Here is a 23366-nt window from a genome sequence, read left to right on the forward strand (position 1 = left end):
GGGAGCTCTTCTTAATATTTTGACACCAAAATCATGTCGATACACCTTACCGACTGCGAGTAAAGCCACCCACGCTTTAACTTGACAGACTGTATATCATCTATACACATTCTTGTGCATATTTTAATAATTAATTATTTAAATTACAAGCATTTTTTTAAAAGCAATTTTGAATCACGGGCCAAGTGCAGCCCTCCAGCACGCAGCGCTAACGCAAGCGCAGTAGCACAACATTGGCATCACTGATCACTACTGCCCATGCCAGAGACAACGACTTTTTGACACCACTAATTAGGCACCCTTGCAAAAGTTTGGGATAGGAAGTCATTCAGAACAATCGGAGGTATTTAAAAAAAATCACACCGATTAGAAGTTAATCTGTAATCTATTTGAATCAGTATACCAACAACAAATTTAATTCGTACCCACATTTAAATCAAGGTGAGTTCGAGAACTGCTGAATTGGGATGAATTTGGATTGCACAAAAGATAGAAAATGAGGTTCAAATGTACGCTGTATTTTTACCTTAGAAAAATGTGACCATTATTGACTACATCAAGTATGTGACGTGCATGATGTGTTCACGATATTATTAGAAATTATGGCCAATAAGGACGCGATATTTTTAGGTATCGTTTAACTTGTCGTTTTCCTGTGGTCACAAAAAAACTACAGGGAAAGATGACAACAAAATTATACGAATGTCATTTTTTTCCTATCATATATTTTTTAAGAGGATACCAAAACACCCATGATAATAATCTCCCTGTCGCGGTCCGCCTCTTCCTGGCTTCTCATACGCTTCTCATACGTGCACTTACGGCTTACGAGATCCTCCTTGCACTCTTGATAGTTCTTTAAGTACTGCAAATTGAGGGTTTGCAGTTTGGCGACTTGAAAATTTACATTTTCGAATTATTCAAGTAGAAGTATATTTTGTTTGGATACTTCTTTTCAAGTCTGCCGATAGAGTATCTTGTCCTGCTGACAGGTTAGATGCCCATGAATTACATTTTCCCGTTGTATTGTTGTCAGCCTGGCCCAGTTGGACCAATCCGTATTGTGGCGACGTTCACAAAAAATTCAGTACTGCGCCAATATAGGTTAGCCGTTACTGACTTGCCGTTACTGGCGCAGTAATGGCTATCATTAATATTTAGTACTAAGAAGATAGTACTCCGCCAGTACTAGGTAACAGTCCTACGCCAGTACTGGCCAGCTGACACTGACTGGACATTGCTGGCGCAGTAATGGCTATCATGAATATTTAGTACTGTGTTAGCACTGGGAAAACAGTACTGCGCCAGTACTGGGAAACAATACTACGCCAGTGCTGGCGCAGTAATGGCAATCATGAATATTTATTACTGAGCCAGTACTGGAAATAAAGTTCTGTGCCAGAACTGGGTAATAGTACTAATCCAGTACTGTATAGCCACTACTAGCTTGCAAATAACTGGCACAGTAATGGCTATCATGAGTATTTAGTACTGTCCCAGTACTGAAAAGATAATACTGCGCCAGCAATGGGTGCCAGTACTACGCTAGTACTGGTCAGCCGCTGCTTGCTTGCCATTACTGGCGCAGCAATGGCTATCATGAATATTTAGCACTGCGCGAGTACTGGGAAGACAGTATTAGAAAATATTATTACTGTGAAATTTTTGTCAATTCATATAATAATAATATTTTATATTTAATAATTTGGAATAAAAACTATTATTTGATATTACTTATTCATTTCCTAATGTATTACCATCTTTAATTGAATTTAAATTTTAGCGTGCTTTGTACATGATCGCCAGAAGTTGGTAAGACCGAAATGGCTATCAACGGCTACCAACATCAACTCAACGTGGTTTTACCCGGCATTGTGAAACGTTTTGATAGTTCTTGCGAAAAAAGTGCAATTTTTCGCGAACGTTTGAGATTTATGAGCAGTAATTTATGGTAAGTTCAGGATTCTATCGTAAAAAAAGTTATTTTTTTATATCTTCAAACTGCATTGTTACAAAAAATGCACTCATTTTCGTCAGAGATTTAACCATTACGATTGTTGCACGTGATAAAAGAAATATTACCTACAATATTGTGGGTTTTGTCCATTTTATATTCCTCATTTTCTTCCACGTATAGAACGCCGGATTGCAGCATTTCGGAAAATTCGGACTCTTGATTCCATTTGCTCTTTGGAACAGTCAGAGGAAACTGGAAGCGAGGAAAAAAATATTGCTACTAATCAGATCCCTAATCCGCCATTACGGACGCCGTACTGATTGCCAGTACTGTGCCCGTAGTCTATCATCACTTATTGCCAGTACCGTGCCCGCATTCCGCCATTATAGGCGCAGTACCGATTGCTATTATCGTGCCCACATTTCACCAGTACGGGCGCAGTACTAATTGCTAATATCGGGTCCATATTCCTCCAGTATAGGCGCAGTACTGATTGTCAATACGGTTCAAGTACTGGTTAACCAGTAATGGCATGACCATATGAGCTCAGTACTGCCAGGCAGTACTCAGCCAGTACTGGTAAAGCGTTATCATTCAGTACAAGCACCCGTACTGATTGCCAGTACCGCGCCTGTATCGGCCAGTACGGGTAAGTACTGCGCCTGTTGTTTATGTCTGATTGGAGGGTGTTTAAGCTCATTTGCGAGCCATTCTTTTCGATGTTCTCTAACCTCACGCACACAGTGTTCAATTTCGAGAGTATTTCCAAAGCGACGGGATCGGGAGAACTTTTTTCAGGTGGTAAGACTCTAGTAGATTTCAAATTAGGGTCCCCACACGGAGGAAAATCATTGTGAGGCGCAAGGTTGCTTAGCAGAGTAAAATGTGACCTATCCGTACTAGAGGAATTCAGGAATCTTTGTCGACAAGCTCGTCTTTCTCATCCTCCTCAACATCCGGATCAGACTGGAGCAGTGATCCCTCACTGGAGTTCTCTGATTGACATCTAGAAAACCCCTGCAATATAACCATCATCTACAAAGCAGTCTCGACAGAAGTTACAGACAAGTAGGGTTCCATCTTTCCTTTGTTCAGCCTCATAAAAGTAGCAGCATCTCGAATGGAAAGCAACATTGCAGGGAGCGTAAATTCTCGCTATTGCAAGTTTTGCAAATTCGATTATTCCCTGCTTGATGTAAATGGATAGAGTCTCTATCTCTAAGGTTGAAATCAAGGTGGCCAACTACTTCCAGGGAAAAAACACAATCGAGCGCATGAAAAAACACTAAAAATCACTAAAACTCAATGATTCAAAAATCACTAAAAGTTACTAACTTTTCAATAGATTTTACTTTCAAGGGCGCGAAATTTGAATTCATATTATATTGACAAATAAAAAAAAAGTGAAAAGCACTAATAATAGACAATTATAAGTTTTTCTAAAGTGACCTGTGAAATTATAATTTGACAGGTCACGTAAACAAGATTTTTCCTCTACTATTTCAACGACAACTCCAAAATATCATTATAGATAATTAAGATAAAGAAATATAAGAAATAATTATAGACCAATTTAAAAAAATTCTAAAATTTGACCGCAATCGGTCTCAGGTGATCATTCATGGAATGAACCTGCTTTAAAAGAAAGTTGCGTAAATGTCACGAAATTGAACAAAAGAATATATTTGGGATGGAAACAATAGAAAACATGAAAGTTCTGAGTTATGCCTGATTTTAAGCCATTGTGGGATTCGCATAAACGTATAAATTACGTACACAAACCTGCGAATGCCATTATGTTATTTGTAGTAAATATTATTTCGTTCGGCATAATGAAATGCGCAGATGCTTAAAGTACCCTATATCGAATCATTAATAACAAAACAAATTTTTAACTTACTTGTTTTCCTTGTATCGACCGCGATCCATGAAGTCACGAACTCAAATAATCAATACAATCAAGCTGAAAACGGGTAGCATTAAACTAGACGGTAAAACGCAATACATCAAGTTACTAGACATCTTAGCCAAATGATATTAGAGTATTCTTCTTATTGGAGAGTGTTCTGTAGTGCAATCACTTGATCAATCGTTATTTGCTACCAGATTGTTTGCTACCGTTTGGAGCTGAAAATGAATGAATCGGAGCAAAAAGAACCAAAAATGTTCCACCCTGATATAAATGGAAAAAAACTATTTACCCATTTTTATACCGTGTCTATCCCTTCGATTCTTTTCTATCTTTCTTTCAATCTATAATTGCCTATATTCTTTTGAATCTTCATCTTCCTATACATGTCTATTCGCTATGTATCCACATGTATCCTGTTCTTTCCATTCTCTATCCCTATCCTAGTATTTCTATCTAAATGAACTCTTCGCTTATCCACGGCTATCTTTTTCTGTTCATTATGCAATCGAAAATCTAGCCTATCTTTTCCAATTCCTATCTTCATGTCTTATTGAATCCTTTTTTCTCTTTTCAAAAATCTAAGACAGCCCTATCTTATTGAATCCCACTCTTATTTTCCAATGTATCTACAGCTTATCCACCTCTATGCGTTTCTATCCCTATATTTCTATCTAATTGAATATTTTTGTATCTTTCTTAAATATAAGTCAGCCCTATCCTCCGAAATGCCAGACCTTCTATCGACCTGAATCCTATGCTTATCCACGTCCATCCTTTTCTATCCGTTAGGCAATCTCAAATTTCGTCTTTCTTAATCCCTATTGTCCTAGGGTTCACACAAAAAATACGTGATACGTTCAGGGGTGGGTAGGGGTCTATCAAAGTCTCATTCTTCATGTTAAGAACAATGTAAAAAGCATCACGCAATATAAATGAATTGAAAAACAAGAAGAATAATTTTCGAACAAAAATAAAATTTTCAAACGCATAGTTGAATTTTCAAACTAAAGAGATTAATTTTCATGCAAAGATAAACGAGTATTAAAAAAAATTAATTAAATTTTCAACCGAAAAATGATTTTGAACCAGAAAAAGTCAGTGTTAAGCATAAAGATTAATTTTTAACCCAAATAGACGACTTCCCAATAAAACACAAGAATTAGAAAAGGCGAATTTTTAATTAAAAATGACAAAGCCAAATTTCCAGTTAATCAACTTTTATCGAGAAAAAAAAACAGATTTTCACCAAAATAGTTTATTTTAAATGAAAGCGATGAATCTTCAACGAACACTGTAAAATATAATAGTTGATATTTCTACACAAAAATATTTTCAAATTAAAATTATTTATTTAAAAAAAGATCCTACTCCATCTTCACTCGATTGGATATCGAACCACAAAACTTCCGATTTCCGGTCAGGTGCTTTTCCAATTAAGCTCTCAGATAGATCAGAATAAGAACTCTTAATTCAAGATTAGATTAATGAACGTTATTTTCTTAAATTTTGACAAAATTGTGGTACGATTCCCAATGGAGTGAAGATCGAGTAGGATCTTTTTTTCAAGAAATAATTTTAATTTGATCGATATCATGTAGATTTTAAACAAAGTAGTTTCATTTTCAACTTAAGAGAAGAAATTTCACTCGACAAAAATTTTGATAAAAAATAGTTTAATTAAACCAAAAAAGCAGACGACTTTTCTCCGAAAGGGTTGGTTTTTCAATAGAAAAAATTTGTTTGTTTATTTTCGCTATAAAAAATAGAAAACTTTCAGAAACATGTACTTTTAAGCGTTCTCTCAGTAAGCACCCTGGCGGACCGAAGGAACCGAATGGAGCCTCTACAAAGTACCCGTAAAGACCCCATTGGGTTCCCATTCGGTTTCTTGTTAAAAAAACTCGAAAAAACGGCAAAATCAACTTTTAAATAGTAGGGTTACAGGGTTGTAAAATTTCATAAAACTTTGGTTCAATAAAAAGGTTCATGAAACTTTCAAGGTCTCGTGAAACATTGCAATGTTTCAAAGATGGTGGCGGGAAAATTCAAACCGCATATAATAAAAAGTGAAAATCAATTCACATTTTCTCAAGTAATCGTTGATTAAATAATTAATTAATTAATACAATATGCTTTGATAATTTCCCCTTAAATTAAATACTAAAAATTTATTAACAAAATTGAGTTTTATAGCAAATAGAGTTACATGATAAAGAATTTTAAAAACCCAATTTTCCTATATTAAGTTAATATATATGTTTATTAGTTATATTTAATAGACTAAGGCATTTTGAAGTATTTAGAGCAACAATTTTTAATATTTTCACCAATATCACAATTTTACTGCGGAAACACTGAGAAACATTGAGAAACACTATATAAAATTTTTAAAAAAGTTTAAATTTGCAGCGAAGTGGCATACGATACGAGTAACAAGTATCTAACCTGATCTGATTTCCGCGCATGCGCATATGAAAGTTCTCTCCTTTCCCCCCAATGTTTCATGAAACGATGAAACTTTGACTGTGAAACGTTTGAAAGTTTCAAGTGAAAGTTTCAATGTTACAATGAAACGTTTCATTGCTCAAAACCATAGCCCGAAAAGATTGCGCACCCTGGAGAGTGGTAAGCACCCTCGCGTCCAGGGTTGGTCAGTTACGCGTAACTAGAGTATTTTCTACGTATATTACGTTTTTGGCGTAATATACGTCGAAAACAGTACAAAACCGTCGAAAACAGTAGAAATCTCCTGTAAATTACGTTTCCAGATGGCTGACTTGCAAAATCAGTGTCATCAGTTTTGACAGGTACATAACCTCTTTTTTGAAATATAATTATTTGTAATTTTATGGAACGCGTTATAGTAGCTGAAAATAATAATGATGCCTGAACTGAGAAGAAATGCCCAAAATCATAATCTAATCCCATGTAAGGATTTATTTTTCGAGCGGAAGAAAGGACAGAAACCTTTTACAGATTCGTTTGATTCTTTCGATAACAATTATTATGAATCATATTGAATAATATTATATATGAAATTATGCAGGGTCTCAGTAATTATAACCTCAAACTGCTTTAACATTTATCCGAATTTTTAAATATTCGTATTTGGACCGAAATTTACAAGACGAATAAAATAATATAAAACGAATCGAAAAACCTAATACTCTGAAAATTTTTCTAGAATTATAGATTCTGCAGTATCGTGAATTACAGTTGCAAAAAGCAGCATTTTTTCCTTTCTCGACTCATAAAAGTCGCGACTTTTATGAGTTTGTAGGACGATTGGTCCCACATTTTTCCTTTAGGCCTACTTGCTCGAAATATTTTTTTTACTATTTACTGCAATTAAAGGTTAAAAAGCGAACACGGCCACCACGACCCACATCCAGAAAAATATATAATTTTCAGAGAAGATGTAAACTACGTGTTTATGGGACTTTACGTTCCCCGGTTTCCGTTTCCCTCCACAAACACTAATTCTAAAACTTGTTGCCATTTGCAACCATTCCTTCAAAAACACTTAAAAAATCGTATAGGTACATAAATTTATTATAATGAAGCTGGTTTATCTGTGTAATTTTGATTTTTTATCAGTATATGAAAACACCATTAACGTATTTATTAAGAATTACATTGACCAATATTTCAAAATAACAATAATGAAAAATATATATGAATATGAAAAATCGTAGAAAATTACGAACACTTCTTGGGTTTGAATATTTTACCAGTATGCCTAAAAAACTTGTATTAAAATCCATTTTAATCATAATTATTTAAAGGAACAAAAATAACAATATTTCACAATTATTACACTAAAAAGCACTCTTACAAATACCAGTACCAGCAATTCAAAAAAGTGGAATAATGCATAGGTTCGCCATCTTGGCACGTAATTTATTAAGTATTTGATCTGTTTTCTGCGTAAAATACGTCACTTAGGTATTTTACGTAAAAAACCTGCAGTTACGCGTAACTGCACATCCCTGATTATTTTATGCATTTTTCGAAATTGACGCATGCGCATTGACAGTTTCCATTCGAACGTAATATACGTCAAATGATGTAGAAAACTAGAGAGGTAATATGCGTGGTAAGATACGCGTAGAAAACCACGTATAAAACGTAGAGTATTATACGTTACTAACCCTGCTGGCGGCTGCTAAGTAGGTTTTCCAGGGGTTGGAATCCGATGCCCTCTAATCTAGTTGATCGGATCTCTCTTCCTATTGCATGAAATTAGATGGACATTTCTATCAGTGGGTCAGAAAGAGAAGGTAACTGTCGATAATCGATAAGTCAGTAATTTTAATTACCGAATATTGCGTCTCTCTTTCTAATACATAAGATAGAAAGAGGTAGGTCAAGTCTATCGTTTTCAAAACGATCTAACATCTTCGTCTAATAACATGCGATAGGAAGAGAGATCCGATTGATTAGGTTCGAGGGCTTCGGAATACCACCCCAGTTTAGGTGGGGAAAATCCAAGATGTCTGCACACCGAGGTCCAAACAATAAAACCAATTGCATGAAATAGAAATTTACTTTTTTAATAGCTTAAAAAAAATGATTTTTCACCATAAGTGTATTTACACATTATTTTCACATTTCAAATGCTATTTAATTAAATGATAATATTATTAAAAAGAGTGTGTGAAGTTTTTTTTTAATTTAATTGAATAGCTTTTCAAAAATAAAAAATAATGTCCTAATATAACTTGGTAAAAAATAATCTTTTTCCAAGTTGTAGAACGAAATTAAGTTTCGTCTTAGGCAATTGGTATTAATCAGCCCCGTGCATCGCCCCCACTTTTCTGTTTTCTTACGATCCGGAGGGGAATTGTCGGTTAAACTAATCCAACAGATGACGCCACAAAAAGTAGGTCTGTCTTTTTCATTGAATTGCATTAAGAAAAAGCAAAAATAAATTAAAACTTGATGCTGTTTGCAAATAAATGAAAAAAAAATAGATGAAAAAATAAGTCTAACTATTACTAAATATTTAAATATTAATTTAAATTGATTTTATTATTTGTTAAACTTAAACAAAATTATTTTTTGTTAAAATTATTAATGTAGCTAATGCAGAAAATAATAATATTAAAGACCTCAATGACAAAAATATTTGAAACATAAACATGATCAGAGGAATTAATAAAAAATATATGACGTATATTGTATATTGAGAGAATAATTTGGTAAAAAGTTAATTAAAAGACTAATAAATGAGAAAGTGGATTTAATATTATTTAATATAATGTATATATTTATTTAAATTGAACCGAATATCATGACGGAGTGTAGGAGGAAATTCACTTTTTTTGTTCAGCTTGACGCTCTGAATTTTTGTCTTTTCTATTTGTTTATTAATAATTTTTCTACTTAAAACATGGAAAAACTGAAATTGTGTACATAAAAATTTTTTACGCTTTGATAACTGATCAGGAAAACTTTATAGTGTCTAAAATTAATGTTTAGGGACTCATAAAATACAAATAATTTGTTTATCATTCCATTTATTTGTTGGAAACAAATTTGATAGACAAATTAACAAATAGTCTTATTATCAGTAATATTTTTTGGTGCTAAAAGTGCTTCGCATTAATGTAGGAATTACATTTAATAACAAAAATAACTTAAAAGTTTATAATAACTATTGTTATAAACAATTCTTGTGGCAAAATATTATAATTCGAGATTTTTCAAATTATTATATCTTTCAAGCGCCCGGAAGACTTTAGGTATTCCCTGCAACAATAAATATTTAATAATATTTGATAAAATATAACAATATAAATTTTTGTAAATACATTAGATAAAGAAATTCAAAATTTTGGTCCTTTCACATAGAATTTTTTTTTACACTGGAAACATTTTAATCTGTTGGGCGAATAACTGTTAGTCACAAAAATATGTGAGAAGTTAACAATAACCATTGTTATGAATAATTCTCGTAACAAAATATTCAAATGTAAGGTTTTATCAACATTTTTATTTTCTTTAATCGCTACAATGGCTACGGATATTCCTAAAAAATGTATCTTTGATCATATTTAGTGGAATAGAACAACTTAAATGTTTATAAACAATTTAAATAAAAAATGTCCCAATGTTTGCAGTACCACTCGGAAAAAGTCGGGGTTTCAATCGTAATAGATTGGAAATTAATCAGAACACTGCATGCTAAGATTCACTCAATAAAAAATCTTTTGGCAATAACCCACCGACTTGGCGATCAAAGAAAATTTAAATTTGATAAAACCTTAAGTTTAAATATTTTGTCACAAGAATTGTTAATAAAAGTGGTTATTGTTAACTCTTCTAATATCTTTGTGACTAGCAGTCATTCGTCCAATAGCTTAAAACATTTTCAGTGCAAAAAAAATTTCTATGCGATAGAGCAAACATTTTAAATTTGTTTATCTAATTTGTTTACAAAAATTGAAATTGTTATATTTTATCAAATATTATTAAATATTTATTATTTTAAGGAATACCTGAAGTCGTTCTGGCCATTGAAGGAAATTATAATTTGAAAAAACTCAAATTCTAATATTTTGCCACAAAAATTGTTTATCACAGTGGTTATTATAAACTTTTAAATTATTTTTGTTATTAAATGTCATTTCTACATTAATAAGAAGCACGTTTAGCAAAAAAAAAAAAAAAAAAAATCACCGATAATAAGACTTTGTTCATACTTTGACTGGAAAAATTATTAATAAAAAAATAGATGAGACAAATATTCGGAGAGTCAAGATCTATAGAATTTAATGATCTTTAATTTAAAACAGAAAAATTCAAAATTGCAAGAAAATTGAAGGCTCTGGACATTTTTGAATGAAAAAAGTGCATTTCCTCCAACTGTGCGTCAGGAGTACAGTACGTTTGTTTATAGATTTTAATAGCTTATAGTCTGTTTATTTTAGAATTGAGGTTTGCAATAATATAATTAACTATTTAATTAAAAATCTCCTTTAAATTTAAATTTTTAAATAAAATTATTAGGGGCTGAATGCAGCGAGAAAAAAGCTTTCAAGATTAAGAAACAAATAAATTATTGAACTGTATAAATGCATATATGATGTTGGGTTCAATTCAAATAAATATTTACATTATATTAAATCTATTTTCTCAATTATCATTGGTGTCATTGACTTTTTTCCAAATGATTCCCTCAAACATTTTAATTACAATTACCACTACTTTTTAAAAATATTTCCTTCAAAACTTGAAATTTTTAAGATTTTAAAGGAACAAATATTCTTTACTTTGCAACTTAAGTTGTAGCCTTACATATTCTAATTATTATTGTATTTATATTGGACATAATTAATTTATTTTTCATTAATTCTTCTGATCATGTATATGTTTTAAATATTTTTGTCATTGAGGTCTTAAATATTATTAATTTTTTCATTTGCTACATTAATAATTTCAACAACATATAATTTTTTTAACTAGAACAAATAATAATATCAATAATATCAGCAAAATAAATCATAGAAATATGAAGTTCGAACTGCTTTCAAAATGTATCTCAAAATTAAATTTTATTCATATTAAACTACATATTTTCATGACTTTTTCTTTTTTTTAATAATTAGTAATAGTTAGACTTATTTTTGTATCTATTTTCTTTTCGTTTATTTGCAAACAGCATCAAATTTTTAATTATTTTTGCTTTTTCTTAATACAATTTAATGAAAAAGACAGACCTACTTTTTGTGGTGCCATCTGTTGGCTTAGTTTGACCGACATTCTCCCTCCGGATCGTAAGAAGCCACAGACACCATACACATACACGGTCGAGGCAGGGGGCTGGTATTATTGCTTGGCCATTGGTGTGCGGACATATTGAATAGCCCCCCCCCCCCCCCCCCCCCCCCCCCAACCAGAAATACCATCATCTAATTGGTAAGACATCGATAGTGACTACCTTCAATGCAATGAAATGAAAAAGACCCATTATTTTCATATTTTTAATCTGTTTGCAGATACTTTTTGTATTATTTTGTTAGATACTTGTACTATTTCCTTATTGAACGATTGTCAGCTACTAAGGGGTTTTAAAAATAGATTATATTTTGAACCCAAACTTTTCCTATCCTCCCGATTTGTATTTCAGCGGGAATTTTGTTTGATTGATTTACAAAATGGCTGTGTACATCTGTCAGTGCTTCCAGTGCTAAGTTCACGTTGAACAGCTCGCGACGTTTGACATTTTTGACATATTTGGATTGTCCGACGGATTTTCCGATTATCAAACCCACACCACAATTAAATTATCACCGTAACAGAGTCAATTGGTAATTTAAATCCCGTCAGAGATCCTCATTGTCACAAATGTCACCATTGGCCTTATATTCAAGATAAATCTTCACGTTTGCCAAACTATATTTTTGGCGACAAAATAGGCCAGTAAATTTTTCAATGTTGTTCCACTCGGAAAACGATTCTCGTTCGGTTTATGTGAATGATTCACCAATGATGACGAAAATTAAAACAAATATAAACCAGTTGGGATAAGAATCTGAGGTTAGATAAGAGGAAATATATCTCTCGTAAGTCTCAATTTTATATATGAAAAATAATCTACTGCTATATTAAATATTGATAATATGATTATTAGTTCCCTCTCTTTAAATGTCAAGAATATGTCGCTTAAATACAACCAGGTCACCTTTCATTTTATTACTTTATACGTTTATTTTGAATTTTCCTTTTTTGCGGAATATAGGTTATACTGTTTGCTTGGAATTAAATTTGCAAGAATTTTAAAGATTTCGAAGAATATTAAAAAGATAAATATTGAAAAAAATTAATTTTTAACCAAAAGTGCAATAGTTAATATTTCAACAAAAAATATTTTGTTTTTCAATCAAAAACGGACGAAATTATAACCAAAAACATGAATTTTTGACGAAAAAGTTAAATTTACAACCCAAAAATACGCATTTGCTACTATAATAATTGAATTTTTAGCCCCAAAAAGACGAGAAATTGAATTTTCAACTATAAAAAATATCAATTTTCTAGTTAAATTTTTAAGCAATGAAATTAATTTTGAATTAAAATAATGTATCATGACCGAAAAATTAATTTTTAATCCAAAAGATGAATTTTATACAAAAAAAAGACAAATTTTCAAGCATCTATTTACATTTTTGATCAAATGGATGAACTTTCAACCAAGAAGATTAATTGTTTATAAAAAAAAATCAATCGTCGACAAAACAGAATGGTTAAAAAATTAATTTTCAATTAACAAATTAATTTTAAACCAAAGAAGATACATTTTTTTATAAAAAAAGATTAATTTTTAACAATACATGAATTTTTTAAAGAATTTTCAATCTAGTAGTTCAGTTTTCAACCAAAGAAGTGATTTTTAAACCGCAGAAGATAAATGTTAAACCAAACCTGGAATAGTTAACTTTTCAATTTAAAAAATTTATTTTCAACAACGAAAAGTCGAATTTTCAATAAAATAGTTAAATTTTTAAAAGAATAGTTAAATTTTCATCCCAAAAAATAAATTTTATACCAATAATAGACAAATTGTCAACAAAGTAGATAAATTTTCAACCAAACAGATGATTTTTGAACATAAAATGGAATCGTTAAATTTTCAGTTAAAAAATTAATTTTCCAAAAACAATTTTTTCAATCAAAGAACTGAATTTTTCATGAAAAACATTATTTTCTACCAAAAAGGATTATTTTTCAACAAATTACATAATTTTTTAACCAAATAATTGATTTTTCAACTTAAGAAGGTAAATGTTAAACCAAAAATGGAATGCTCAAATTTTCAGTTGAAAAAATTCATTTATGACAACAAAAAAAAGATTTTCAAAAAAATAGTTACAGTTTTAAACAAAGAAGTTAAATTTGAACTAAAATAATGAATATTAAACAAAAAATGTATTTTTAACCTAATAAATTGAAATTTTTTCCATCTTAAACGGTGAATTTATTGTCTAATAAATTTTTATGTTATTTATAATTTTTAATATGCAATAATCATTTAAAATTCTGGAATTTCAGAACCTTTGAATTTGGAACTTTCAAATTAGTTTTCAATTTCCATTTAATAAAATAAATAATCGCTCCGATTTTAAAAGTATTTAATTTTAAATTCCATAATTTTAAACCCTTTTGATTAGATATTCAATTTTTCTGAATTTTTATGCTGTCCAATTTTCGAAATTTTAATTTAAAATAATTCAATTTTAAATGCTTTAAATGAGAAATTTTACAATTTCAACTCTTTTCTAATAAAATAATCCAATTTTAAAAAGTTTGGTCTCAATTTTTTAAATTTCGATATAGCTTCTGATAAAAAAATTCAATTTCAAACACTTTAAAGTTATTAATTTTTAAATTCTTCTATTTAGATATTATTCAAGTTCAATTCCTCTTCATTTCATTCGAAATATTTTCTTTTTTTTGAAAATGTTACACGTTCTAAAATTATTTTATTCTGAATATATTCAATTCTAAATTATTAGTTATTTTTAAGAAAATTGGAAAAATCTTAATACTAAAAGATTGGTTTAATAATGGATTTTTAGATTGTTTATATTTTTTAAATATCTTGGAAATAAAAATTCAAGGCCTTGAACGTGCGATTCGCGCGCGTGCTTTTTCTGCTAGTATGCAAAATAATCTGCATTATTAAATATTGTTAATATGATTTGCAGTTTCAACTATTTAAATGTCAAAAATATGTAGCTTAAATAACACGAAGTCACTCTTAATTTTATTGCTCCATCTTTATTTGTTAATTTGCTTTTTTGCAGAATTTTGGTTATACTGTCCTCTTGGAATAATATTTTCATTTTATTATTTCTATTATTATAGTTTTATTATTTAATAGTTCCTTTCGAAGTAGAAAAAAGCACGACAGTTTAAGTTTCGACCCGGAATAATAAATTTTCAACAAAAAAATGTAATTGTCAACCAAATAGTTTAATTTCAGCCAAATAGTTGAATTTTCAATAAAAAAAACGACTAAATTTTAACCAAAAAATATTAATTTTTAGACTTTTAAACCCGAAAAGATAAGTTTATAACAAAAAAGTTAATTTTCAACCAAGAAATATTTTTTTTATTAATAATAATAATAAAGTAATAATATAAGAATAAGATAAAATAATAATAATATAGCAACAAAGTATTTGAATTTTCCACAATATAAGTAAACTTTTAACAAAATAGTTAAATTTTTAAAAAAATAGTTGAATTTTCCACCCGGAAATATTAATTTCAACTAAAAAAATTCATTTTTAACCAAATAATCGAATTCTCAACCAAATAGTTCAATTATCGTCAACTAAAAGTTCAATTATAGACCAAGTAGTTGAATTTCTTATCAAAATAGTTTATTTTTCAATTATTTTCAATAAAACAGTTGAATTTTCAACCCGGAAATATAAATTTTCAACCAAAAAGTTAATTTTTAACCTAATAGTCGAATTATCAAACAATTAGTTAAGTTTTCTACAAAACTAGTTGATTTTTCAACCTTAAAATACGTATTTTCAACAAAACAGTTGAATTTTCGACCATAAAAACGATCTTCAAACAAATTAGTTAAATTTATAAATAAATAATTAAAAATTAAACAAAATAGTTGCATTTTTCAACAAATAGTTAAATTTTGAGCCTAAAAATATTAATTTTTAACAAAAAAATTCATTTTTATAAAATAATCGAATTTCCAACCAAATAGTTCAATTATTAAACAAATATTTGAATTTTCAAAAAAAAAGGATGAACTTTTTACAAAATTGTTACATTTTCAACAAAACAATTACATTTTGAACCAAACGATAAATATTTTTAAGCAAAAAATAAATTTTTAATCTAAAAGGACGGATTTTGTATAAAAAATGCGAATTTTCAACAAAGCAATAGAATTTTCAACCATGAAAATTCCAATTTTTAGGTTGAAAATTAAATGGCTTTGTCGATAGTTCGTTTTCTTTTGTTGTTCGTTAAACATTCACATTTTTCTTAAAAAATTCGTCTCTTAGTTGAAATTTCAACTTTTTTATGTAGAGATTTGGTCTTTTTGGATCAAAATTTAATTTTTTTGCAGCACATTAGTTTTTTTATTTGTAATATCATCTCTTATGGTTGCAGATTCAAATACATTATTGAAAAAACTTTTTTTATTGAAGATTCATCATTTTAGTTGAAAATTATACTATTTAAAAAAAAAAAAATGTTTTCAAACTTTTCTAAACTAAAATTTAAACTATTCCATTTCCTTCTTAGTTAAAAAAAAAGTTTTTGGTTGAAAATTCAACTTTTTGGTTAAAAATGCACATTGTTTTTTGAAAATGCAATATATATCAACTTTAAATCTTAGGAAACTATTAATGATTCCCCTTTTTCCCTTGTTTTCAAGAAACTTTCTCATTTTTTCTCGTAAATTCTAAATTAATGAACAGAATCCAATAATAAAATCCAACTATTTTTGGTTAAAAGTGATTAATTTCCAGTTAAAAAGTCTACTATTAAATTTTTGGTACAGAATTAATCTTTTGGTTAAAAATAAAATTATTTGGTTGAAAATATAACTGTTTTTGGTTCAAATTTAATCTTTCTTATTTAAAAATTGGACCATTTGTTTGAAAATCCAATTATTGGTTAAAAAGTTCAAATATTTGTTTAAAAATTAAAATTTTTTGTTGAAAATTAAATTATTTGTTGAACATTAATTTTCATTTCTTTTAAAATTCAACTATTCTGCTTAAAATTAATTATTTTAAGCATTTTAATTATTTTTAACCGTTTTATTCCGAGGTCCTCCTTTTTGGTTAAAAATTTGTCTTTTTGGATTCAAAATTCAACTAGTCTGGTAGAAAATTAAACCATTTGGTTAAAGGTGAACTTTTTAGTTGAAAATTCATATTTTTCGGTTGAAAATTTAATTGTTTTGTAGAAAAATAGTTTTTCTGTTGTTGTTAAACATTCAACTATTTTGTTGAAAACTTTCTTTGTTCTTAAATTTTCAAATGTTTTTTAGAAAATTTCACTCTGTGGCTGAAAATTAAGTTTATTGTTGAAAATCCAATCATTTAGTTAAAATTAATTTGCTTATTGACATTTTTTTTTGTCGAAAATTCTACTACTTGTTTGAAATAAACATTTTTTTCTTAAAATTTATATTTTCTGATTGAAAATTTAATTATTTATAGAAAATTAGTTGTTTTTTTTTGGTTGAAAAATATTCAACTATTATTGTTAACAAATCAACTTATTTTGTCAAAAATTCAACTATTTGGTTGAAAATTGACGTACAAAGGTACATATTTTTTACCCTGATAATTTATGTAGTTTCTAAAGTCTATATTTGTTTTAGAAAAAATTAAGGAAAGGCCTTGTAATTTAAAATTTTTTGCTATAAATTATAATTTTTGTGTAAACATTTGTTACTATTTGCTTTAAAATGTAATTATTTTGTTTATAATTCAACAATTTCATTTAATTAAAAAAAATTAATTCATAATTTAAGTGTTTTGTTATTTGGTTGGCAATTGAAATATTTATTGAAAAATCCTACTATTCTGTTGAAAATTAATTGCATTAATTTTTTTTTAAACTACAATATTTTTACTTTAAAATTTAAAAAATGTGAAGCCTTAAATATATTTTAAAGGTTATAAAAGTACTTTTCCATCTTGTATTGTTTTCATAATATCGGCAGATATTCCAGAACTAAACTTAAAAGATTATGAATTTTATTTTCAAAATTATTTTTTAAATATGTTTATTATTACAGACAAGGGGTCCATTTTTAAGTAACCATGATGGAGTTAAGTCACAGTTTGACTCTCAATGAGGATGCTCTCAATCAAATCCCGGAAGCAAAGCGTCCAGTTTTTGTTTTTGAGTGGCTGCGATTTTTGGAAAAAGTTTTGATAGCAGCTCAGAAGGTGAGGAAATATATACTCACAAAATCTATTTTTCATCGTCAGGGTGGCGACTTGACCGGGAAACCGGGAATTTTATTAGAAACCGGGAATTAAATAAAATATCTCTTCCAAGTAAAAATTCGTCACCATTTGAAAGTTCCCTTTTCTAAATATTAGATAAAGAAATTACTTTAAGCCGTTTTTAAAGTAAAAGTAATATTTCAAAGCAGAAATATTTCTGAATTATAGTAACAAATTTTTTTTCATGGTGCCTTGCGAATTCATATTTTTTTAGATAAAAATTCAGCTACTTGGTTAAAAGTTAAACTCTTTTTTTTTTAAGTCAATGTTTTTGGTTAGAGATTCATCATTTTTAATTTAAAATTCATCTCTGGGTAAAATTTAACTAATTTGTTGAAAATCAATTTATATTTTTTTTGTGAGAATTTAACTGTTTGGTTAAAAATTGATATTTTTCATTGAAAAATTAACTTTCTGTTTGAAAATGTATGGATTTTGTTGAAAATTCATCTTTGTTGTAGAAAATTAATCTTTATGGTAGAAAATTCATCTTTTTGGCATACAATTTCAACAATTCGAATGAAAATTGGTCTTTTTAAATCGAAAATTCAACTATTTCGTTTCAAATTTACGTATTTGATTAAAAAAATCCTTTTTTTGGTAGAAAATTATATGTTTCGTTAAAGTTAATCTTCTTGTTTAAAAACTCTTCTTATCGGTTAAAAATTTAAGCACTCCAGTTAAATATTTATCACTTTAGTTGAAAAATCACCTTTTAGGTTGGAAATAAAATTAATTTAATTGAAAGTTAAGCTCTTTTGCTAAAAATTAATTTTGTTTGGTTGAAGATTTATCGTTTTAATTAAAAATTCATTTATTTAGTTTGAAAATGAGCGGTTAGATTGAAAACTTGGTTTTTCTTTGGATGTTTTTGGATTGAAAATTATTTTTTTGTTTAAAGTGAAAATGTAACCATTATTCCTCTTAATATTTTAATTTAAATTTAATTAAATTTTAATTAAAAATTGATCTCTCGGGTTGAACATTCCTTTTTTTTACTAAAAATCTAATAATACAATTTTTTGTTGAAAATTGCATTTTTTTTGGTGAAACTTGAATTTTTTTGGTAAGAATTCATATTTTTTATCAAAAATTCAATTATTCTAGTCAAAGATTCGTAATTTCAGTTAAAAATTCATCTTTCTGATTTAAAATGCAACTATTAAAGTTAAATATTTACAAATTTATTTGAAAATTCATCACTTTGTTTAAAAATGTATCTATTTTTTTAAAAGTAATTTTGTTGTTGTTGAAAGTAATTTTTTAAACTGAAAATTGAATTTATTCCAGTTGGAAATTCCATAATTGCAGTTGAAAATTTATCAGTTGGGTTAAACATTAATTTCTTGAAATTTAAATATTTAATTTTTGGTTGACAATTTATCTTTTTTAGTAAAAATCAATTTTTTTAACTATTTTAGTTGAAGATTCATTTTTTTAATTTAAAATTAATATTTTTAACCAAAAATGTTGTTATTCCATTTTCAGTTGAAAATTATGATTTTTTTAGTTCAAAATTCAACAATTATTTTGTTCAAAGTCCGTTTTTTTGTGTTGAAAATTAATTTTTTCAACTAAAAGTTTTAGTTTGGATATAAATATAAACATAAATAAATATATAAATAAAATGATATAAATAAAACATCGTTTTATTTAAAAATTCATTTATTTAGTTGAAAAATCACATGTTTGACTGAAAACTTTTTTTTCTTTGGATATTTTTATTCCAGTTAAATATTCCATGATAATATCATCTTAGTTGAAAATTCCTTTTTCTTTTTCTTTAAATTATTTTAACCTTTTAATTATTCAAAATTATTTTTTAGTTGAAAATTCGTATTTTTTGGTAGAAGTTAATCTTCTTGGATGAAAATTAAACTTTCTGGTTTAAAATGCAACTATTTCAGTTAAATATTTATAATTTGTTTTGAAAATTCATCACTTTTTTTTGAAAATGTCACTATTTTTTTTTAAGTTATTATGAATTTTTTGTTTGAAAGTTAGTTTTTTTGTTTTATTTGAAGATTCATTGTTTTAGTTGAAAACTCTTATGTTCGGTTTAAAATTAATTTTTTAAATTGAAATTGTTACTATTTCATTTTTGTTTGGAAATTATTTTTTTAGTTCAAAATTCAACAGTTAGGTCGAAAATTTGAGTTCTTCAATTAAAAATTCAACTATTTCGTTAGAAATGATTGTATTTTGTTGAGATATTGTATTTTTGAGGAGACAATTAATCTTTTTATTTCGAAAGAAATTTTTTTTTTAATTTATCTTTTTGGTTGCAAATTAAACTGTTCCAGTTAAATATTCATAATTTTAGTTACAAATTTATATATTTAATTTAAAATTTAACCATTCCAATTAAATATCTACAAGTTTATTTAAAAATTCATCACTTTGTTAGAAAATGTAACTATTTTTTTTTAATTTAGTTTTTTTTTTTACTTGAATGTAATCTTTTTAACTGAAAATTGGACTTATTCCAGTTGGTAATTCCAAAAATTAATTTTTTTGTTTAATAATTCAACTATTTTAGTTGACGATTCATTTTTTTAGTTTAAAACTCTAATAATTCATTCGAATGTTAGTTTTTTTTAATGAAAATCATTTTTGTAACTGAAAAATTAACTCATTCCAATTGAAAATTCCATAGTTGTAGTTGAAAATTAATCCTTTTGTTAAACTTTAATTTGTCTAATTAAAAATTTTAATATTTTAGTTTTGGTTAACAATTGATCTGTCTTAGTCAAAATTAATGTTTTTATTTGAAAATTCAATTATTTCAGTTGAAAACTGTCAGGTTTATTTAAAAAATTGTTACTAATTTATTTGCATATATTTTGTTGAAAAATTGTATTTTTTGGTAGAAAATTAATCTTTTTATTTGAAAATAAATCTTATTCTTTAAAAATGAATGTTTTTCGTTGAAAATTCAAGTGTTCCACTTAAGTATTCATAATTTTATTTGAAAATTCGTCACTTTGGTTGAAAATTCAACTATTTTGTTGAAATTTCGTTTTTTTTTGTGCTGAAAATTAATTTTTTTCTACTGAAATTTTTAGGTTGGATATAAAATTGTTTCGTTGAAAGTTAAACTCTTTTGTTAAAAATTAATTTTTTTTTGGTCGAAGATTCATCGTTTTAATTAAAAATTCCTTTTTTTGGTTGAAAAATGTGATGTTTAATTGAAAACTTATTTTTTCTTTGGATATTTTTATTCCAGTTGAAAATTCCATAATACAATTTTAGTTTAAAATTCATTTTCTAAGCTGGAAATCAAATTACTTGGTTAAAATTTAAACTCTATTATTAAAAATTATTTCAAGTTTTTAATTATTCAAAATTATTTTTTATTTGAAAATTTGAAAATTGAACTATTTTGTTGAAATTTCGTTTTTTTTTTTTTGTGTTGAAAATTAATTTTTTTCTACTGAAATTTGTAGGTTGGATATAAAATTGTTTAGTTGAAAGTTAAACTCTTTAGTTAAAAATAATTTTTTTTGTTCGAAGATTCACAGTTTTATTTAAAAATTCATTTCTTTGTTTGAAAAATGTGTTTTTAATTGAATAATTGTTTTTTTCTTTGCATATTTTTATTCCAGTTAAATATTCCATAATAATATCATTTTAGTGGAAAATTTCTCTCCTTTTAAAATTATTTTAACTTTTGAATTATTCAAAATTATTTTTTAGTTGAAAATTCGTATTTTTTGGTATAAGTTAATCTTCTTGGATGAAAATTAAACTTTCTGGTTTAAAATTTATAGCTGAGTAATAATAATTTTTGGAACTAAAAATTCAACTTATTCCAATTGAAAATTCTATATTTTTAGTTGAAAGTTAATCCTTTTGTTAAACTTTAATTTATTTAAATAAAAATTAAAATATTCTAGTTTTGATTGACGATTAACCTTTCTTAGTTAAAATTAATATTTTTATTTGACTACTATTTCAGTTTTGGTTGGGAATTATTATTTTTTTAAATTAAAAATTCAACAATTGGATGAAAAATATGTTTCTTCTTTAATTAAAAATTCAACTATTTCGTTAAAAATGCATGTATTTTGTTGAAAAAATTATATTTTTTTGTAGAAAATCGATATTTTTATTTAGAAAGTAATCTCCTTGTTTCACAATTAATCATTTGTGTTGAAAATTCAAGTGTTTTAGTTAAAAATTCATCATTTTCGTTAAAAATTTATCTTTTTAGTTTAAAATTTAACTATTTCAGTTGAAGATTCATGATTTTTATTTGAAAATTCATCATTCTGGTGGAATAACTATTTCATTTTTTCTAAAGAAAAATGATATTTTTCAGGGGAAAATTAAAGTATTTGTTTCAAAATTAATTTATTTTTTAACGTTTTCCTTTGTTGTTTTAAAAGATGTTTATAATGAACGTCATTAATTAAAATATCTGTTTGCGTTTAGCGACAAATATAAATATGTGACTTTCAGTTGACGGGGAAAATTGAAAAACCTGACCGGGAAAAACCGTAAAATGGCGGGAAATTTGAACTCGACCACCGAATCGCCACCCTGGCCGTATTCGTAAGGATCAGAAGATGATTCAATAAAATCGATCGAATGCAATTTTATATATTTTTTTTAGAATGACATCAAAGGATGTCAACAGAAACTGGTGGAACAGTTGACCAAGCACATGCAAGGAGCGCCCGGACCTCCAACACGTCGACTAATAGCACGATGTCTTGCAACTTTATTCAGCGTCGGAGACACATTTTTACTTTTCGATACCGTCAACAAATGCAACGACATTCTCAAGAACAAAGACGATTCCCCGAGCTTCCTGCCAACAAAATTGTAAGCATTTTTCTCTTTTCTCATCGAATTTTTCAGGAGTTGGATAATTTTACTGAAAAAATTCAGTTAGGTCTTGCACTCTTCTACTATATGCTACTTTTTTTCTTATAATAGTCTTAAAAGCTACACTTTAATGTTGATTAAAAGTACTCAGACTTCACGGAATTGATAGAACCTAAGAAGAAAATCCGATCGATTTTTGGGTAAAAGTTATATTTTTTTTTGTTCGAAAAGCTTACTATTCAATTTTTGGTAGAGAATTCATATCTTTTGGTTAAAAATTCGAACATTTGTTTGAAAATTGAACTATTTTGTTGAAAATTTAATTATTTTCTTGTAAAATCACCTTTTAACAAAGTAATTGAATTTTTAACATAATAATTCAGAAAAAACAACTATTTTTCCACCAAATAATTAAATGTTCAATCAGGAAATATGAAGTTTAAGAAAAAGAGTTAATTTTCACAAAATTTGTTAAATTTCCACCACAATAATTTTTTTTCTAAGCCAAAAAGCTGAACTTTCAACAATATAATTAAATTTTTAACAACATAGTTGGATTTTTAAAGAAATAGTTGAATTTTCTACCAAAATGTGAATTTTTCAACTTAAAAAAAAAAGAATTTTCAACAAAACAGTTAATTTTTGGACCATAAGA

General features: G+C 27.4%; 1 protein-coding gene across 6 annotated transcripts in view; it reads left to right on the plus strand.

Annotated features, from left to right (window-relative positions):
* Window positions 1–12087: 12087 nt before the first annotated feature.
* LOC117176029 (HEAT repeat-containing protein 5B) overlaps window positions 12088–23366 on the plus strand; it is a 119120-nt gene continuing 107841 nt past the window's right edge. For all 6 annotated transcript variants that reach the window (XM_033365997.1, XM_033365999.1, XM_033365998.1 and 3 more), the window contains exons 1-3: window positions 12088–12436; window positions 17668–17821; window positions 22497–22708. In XM_033365997.1, coding sequence (XP_033221888.1) covers window positions 17693–17821; window positions 22497–22708 — 341 coding nt within the window. In that variant the 5' untranslated portion in view covers window positions 12088–12436; window positions 17668–17692. The remainder of the gene's footprint in view (window positions 12437–17667; window positions 17822–22496; window positions 22709–23366) is intronic.

The sequence above is a fragment of the Belonocnema kinseyi genome, chromosome 7, assembly GCF_010883055.1.
Source record: "Belonocnema kinseyi isolate 2016_QV_RU_SX_M_011 chromosome 7, B_treatae_v1, whole genome shotgun sequence".
NCBI classification, from domain to species: domain Eukaryota; kingdom Metazoa; phylum Arthropoda; class Insecta; order Hymenoptera; family Cynipidae; genus Belonocnema; species Belonocnema kinseyi.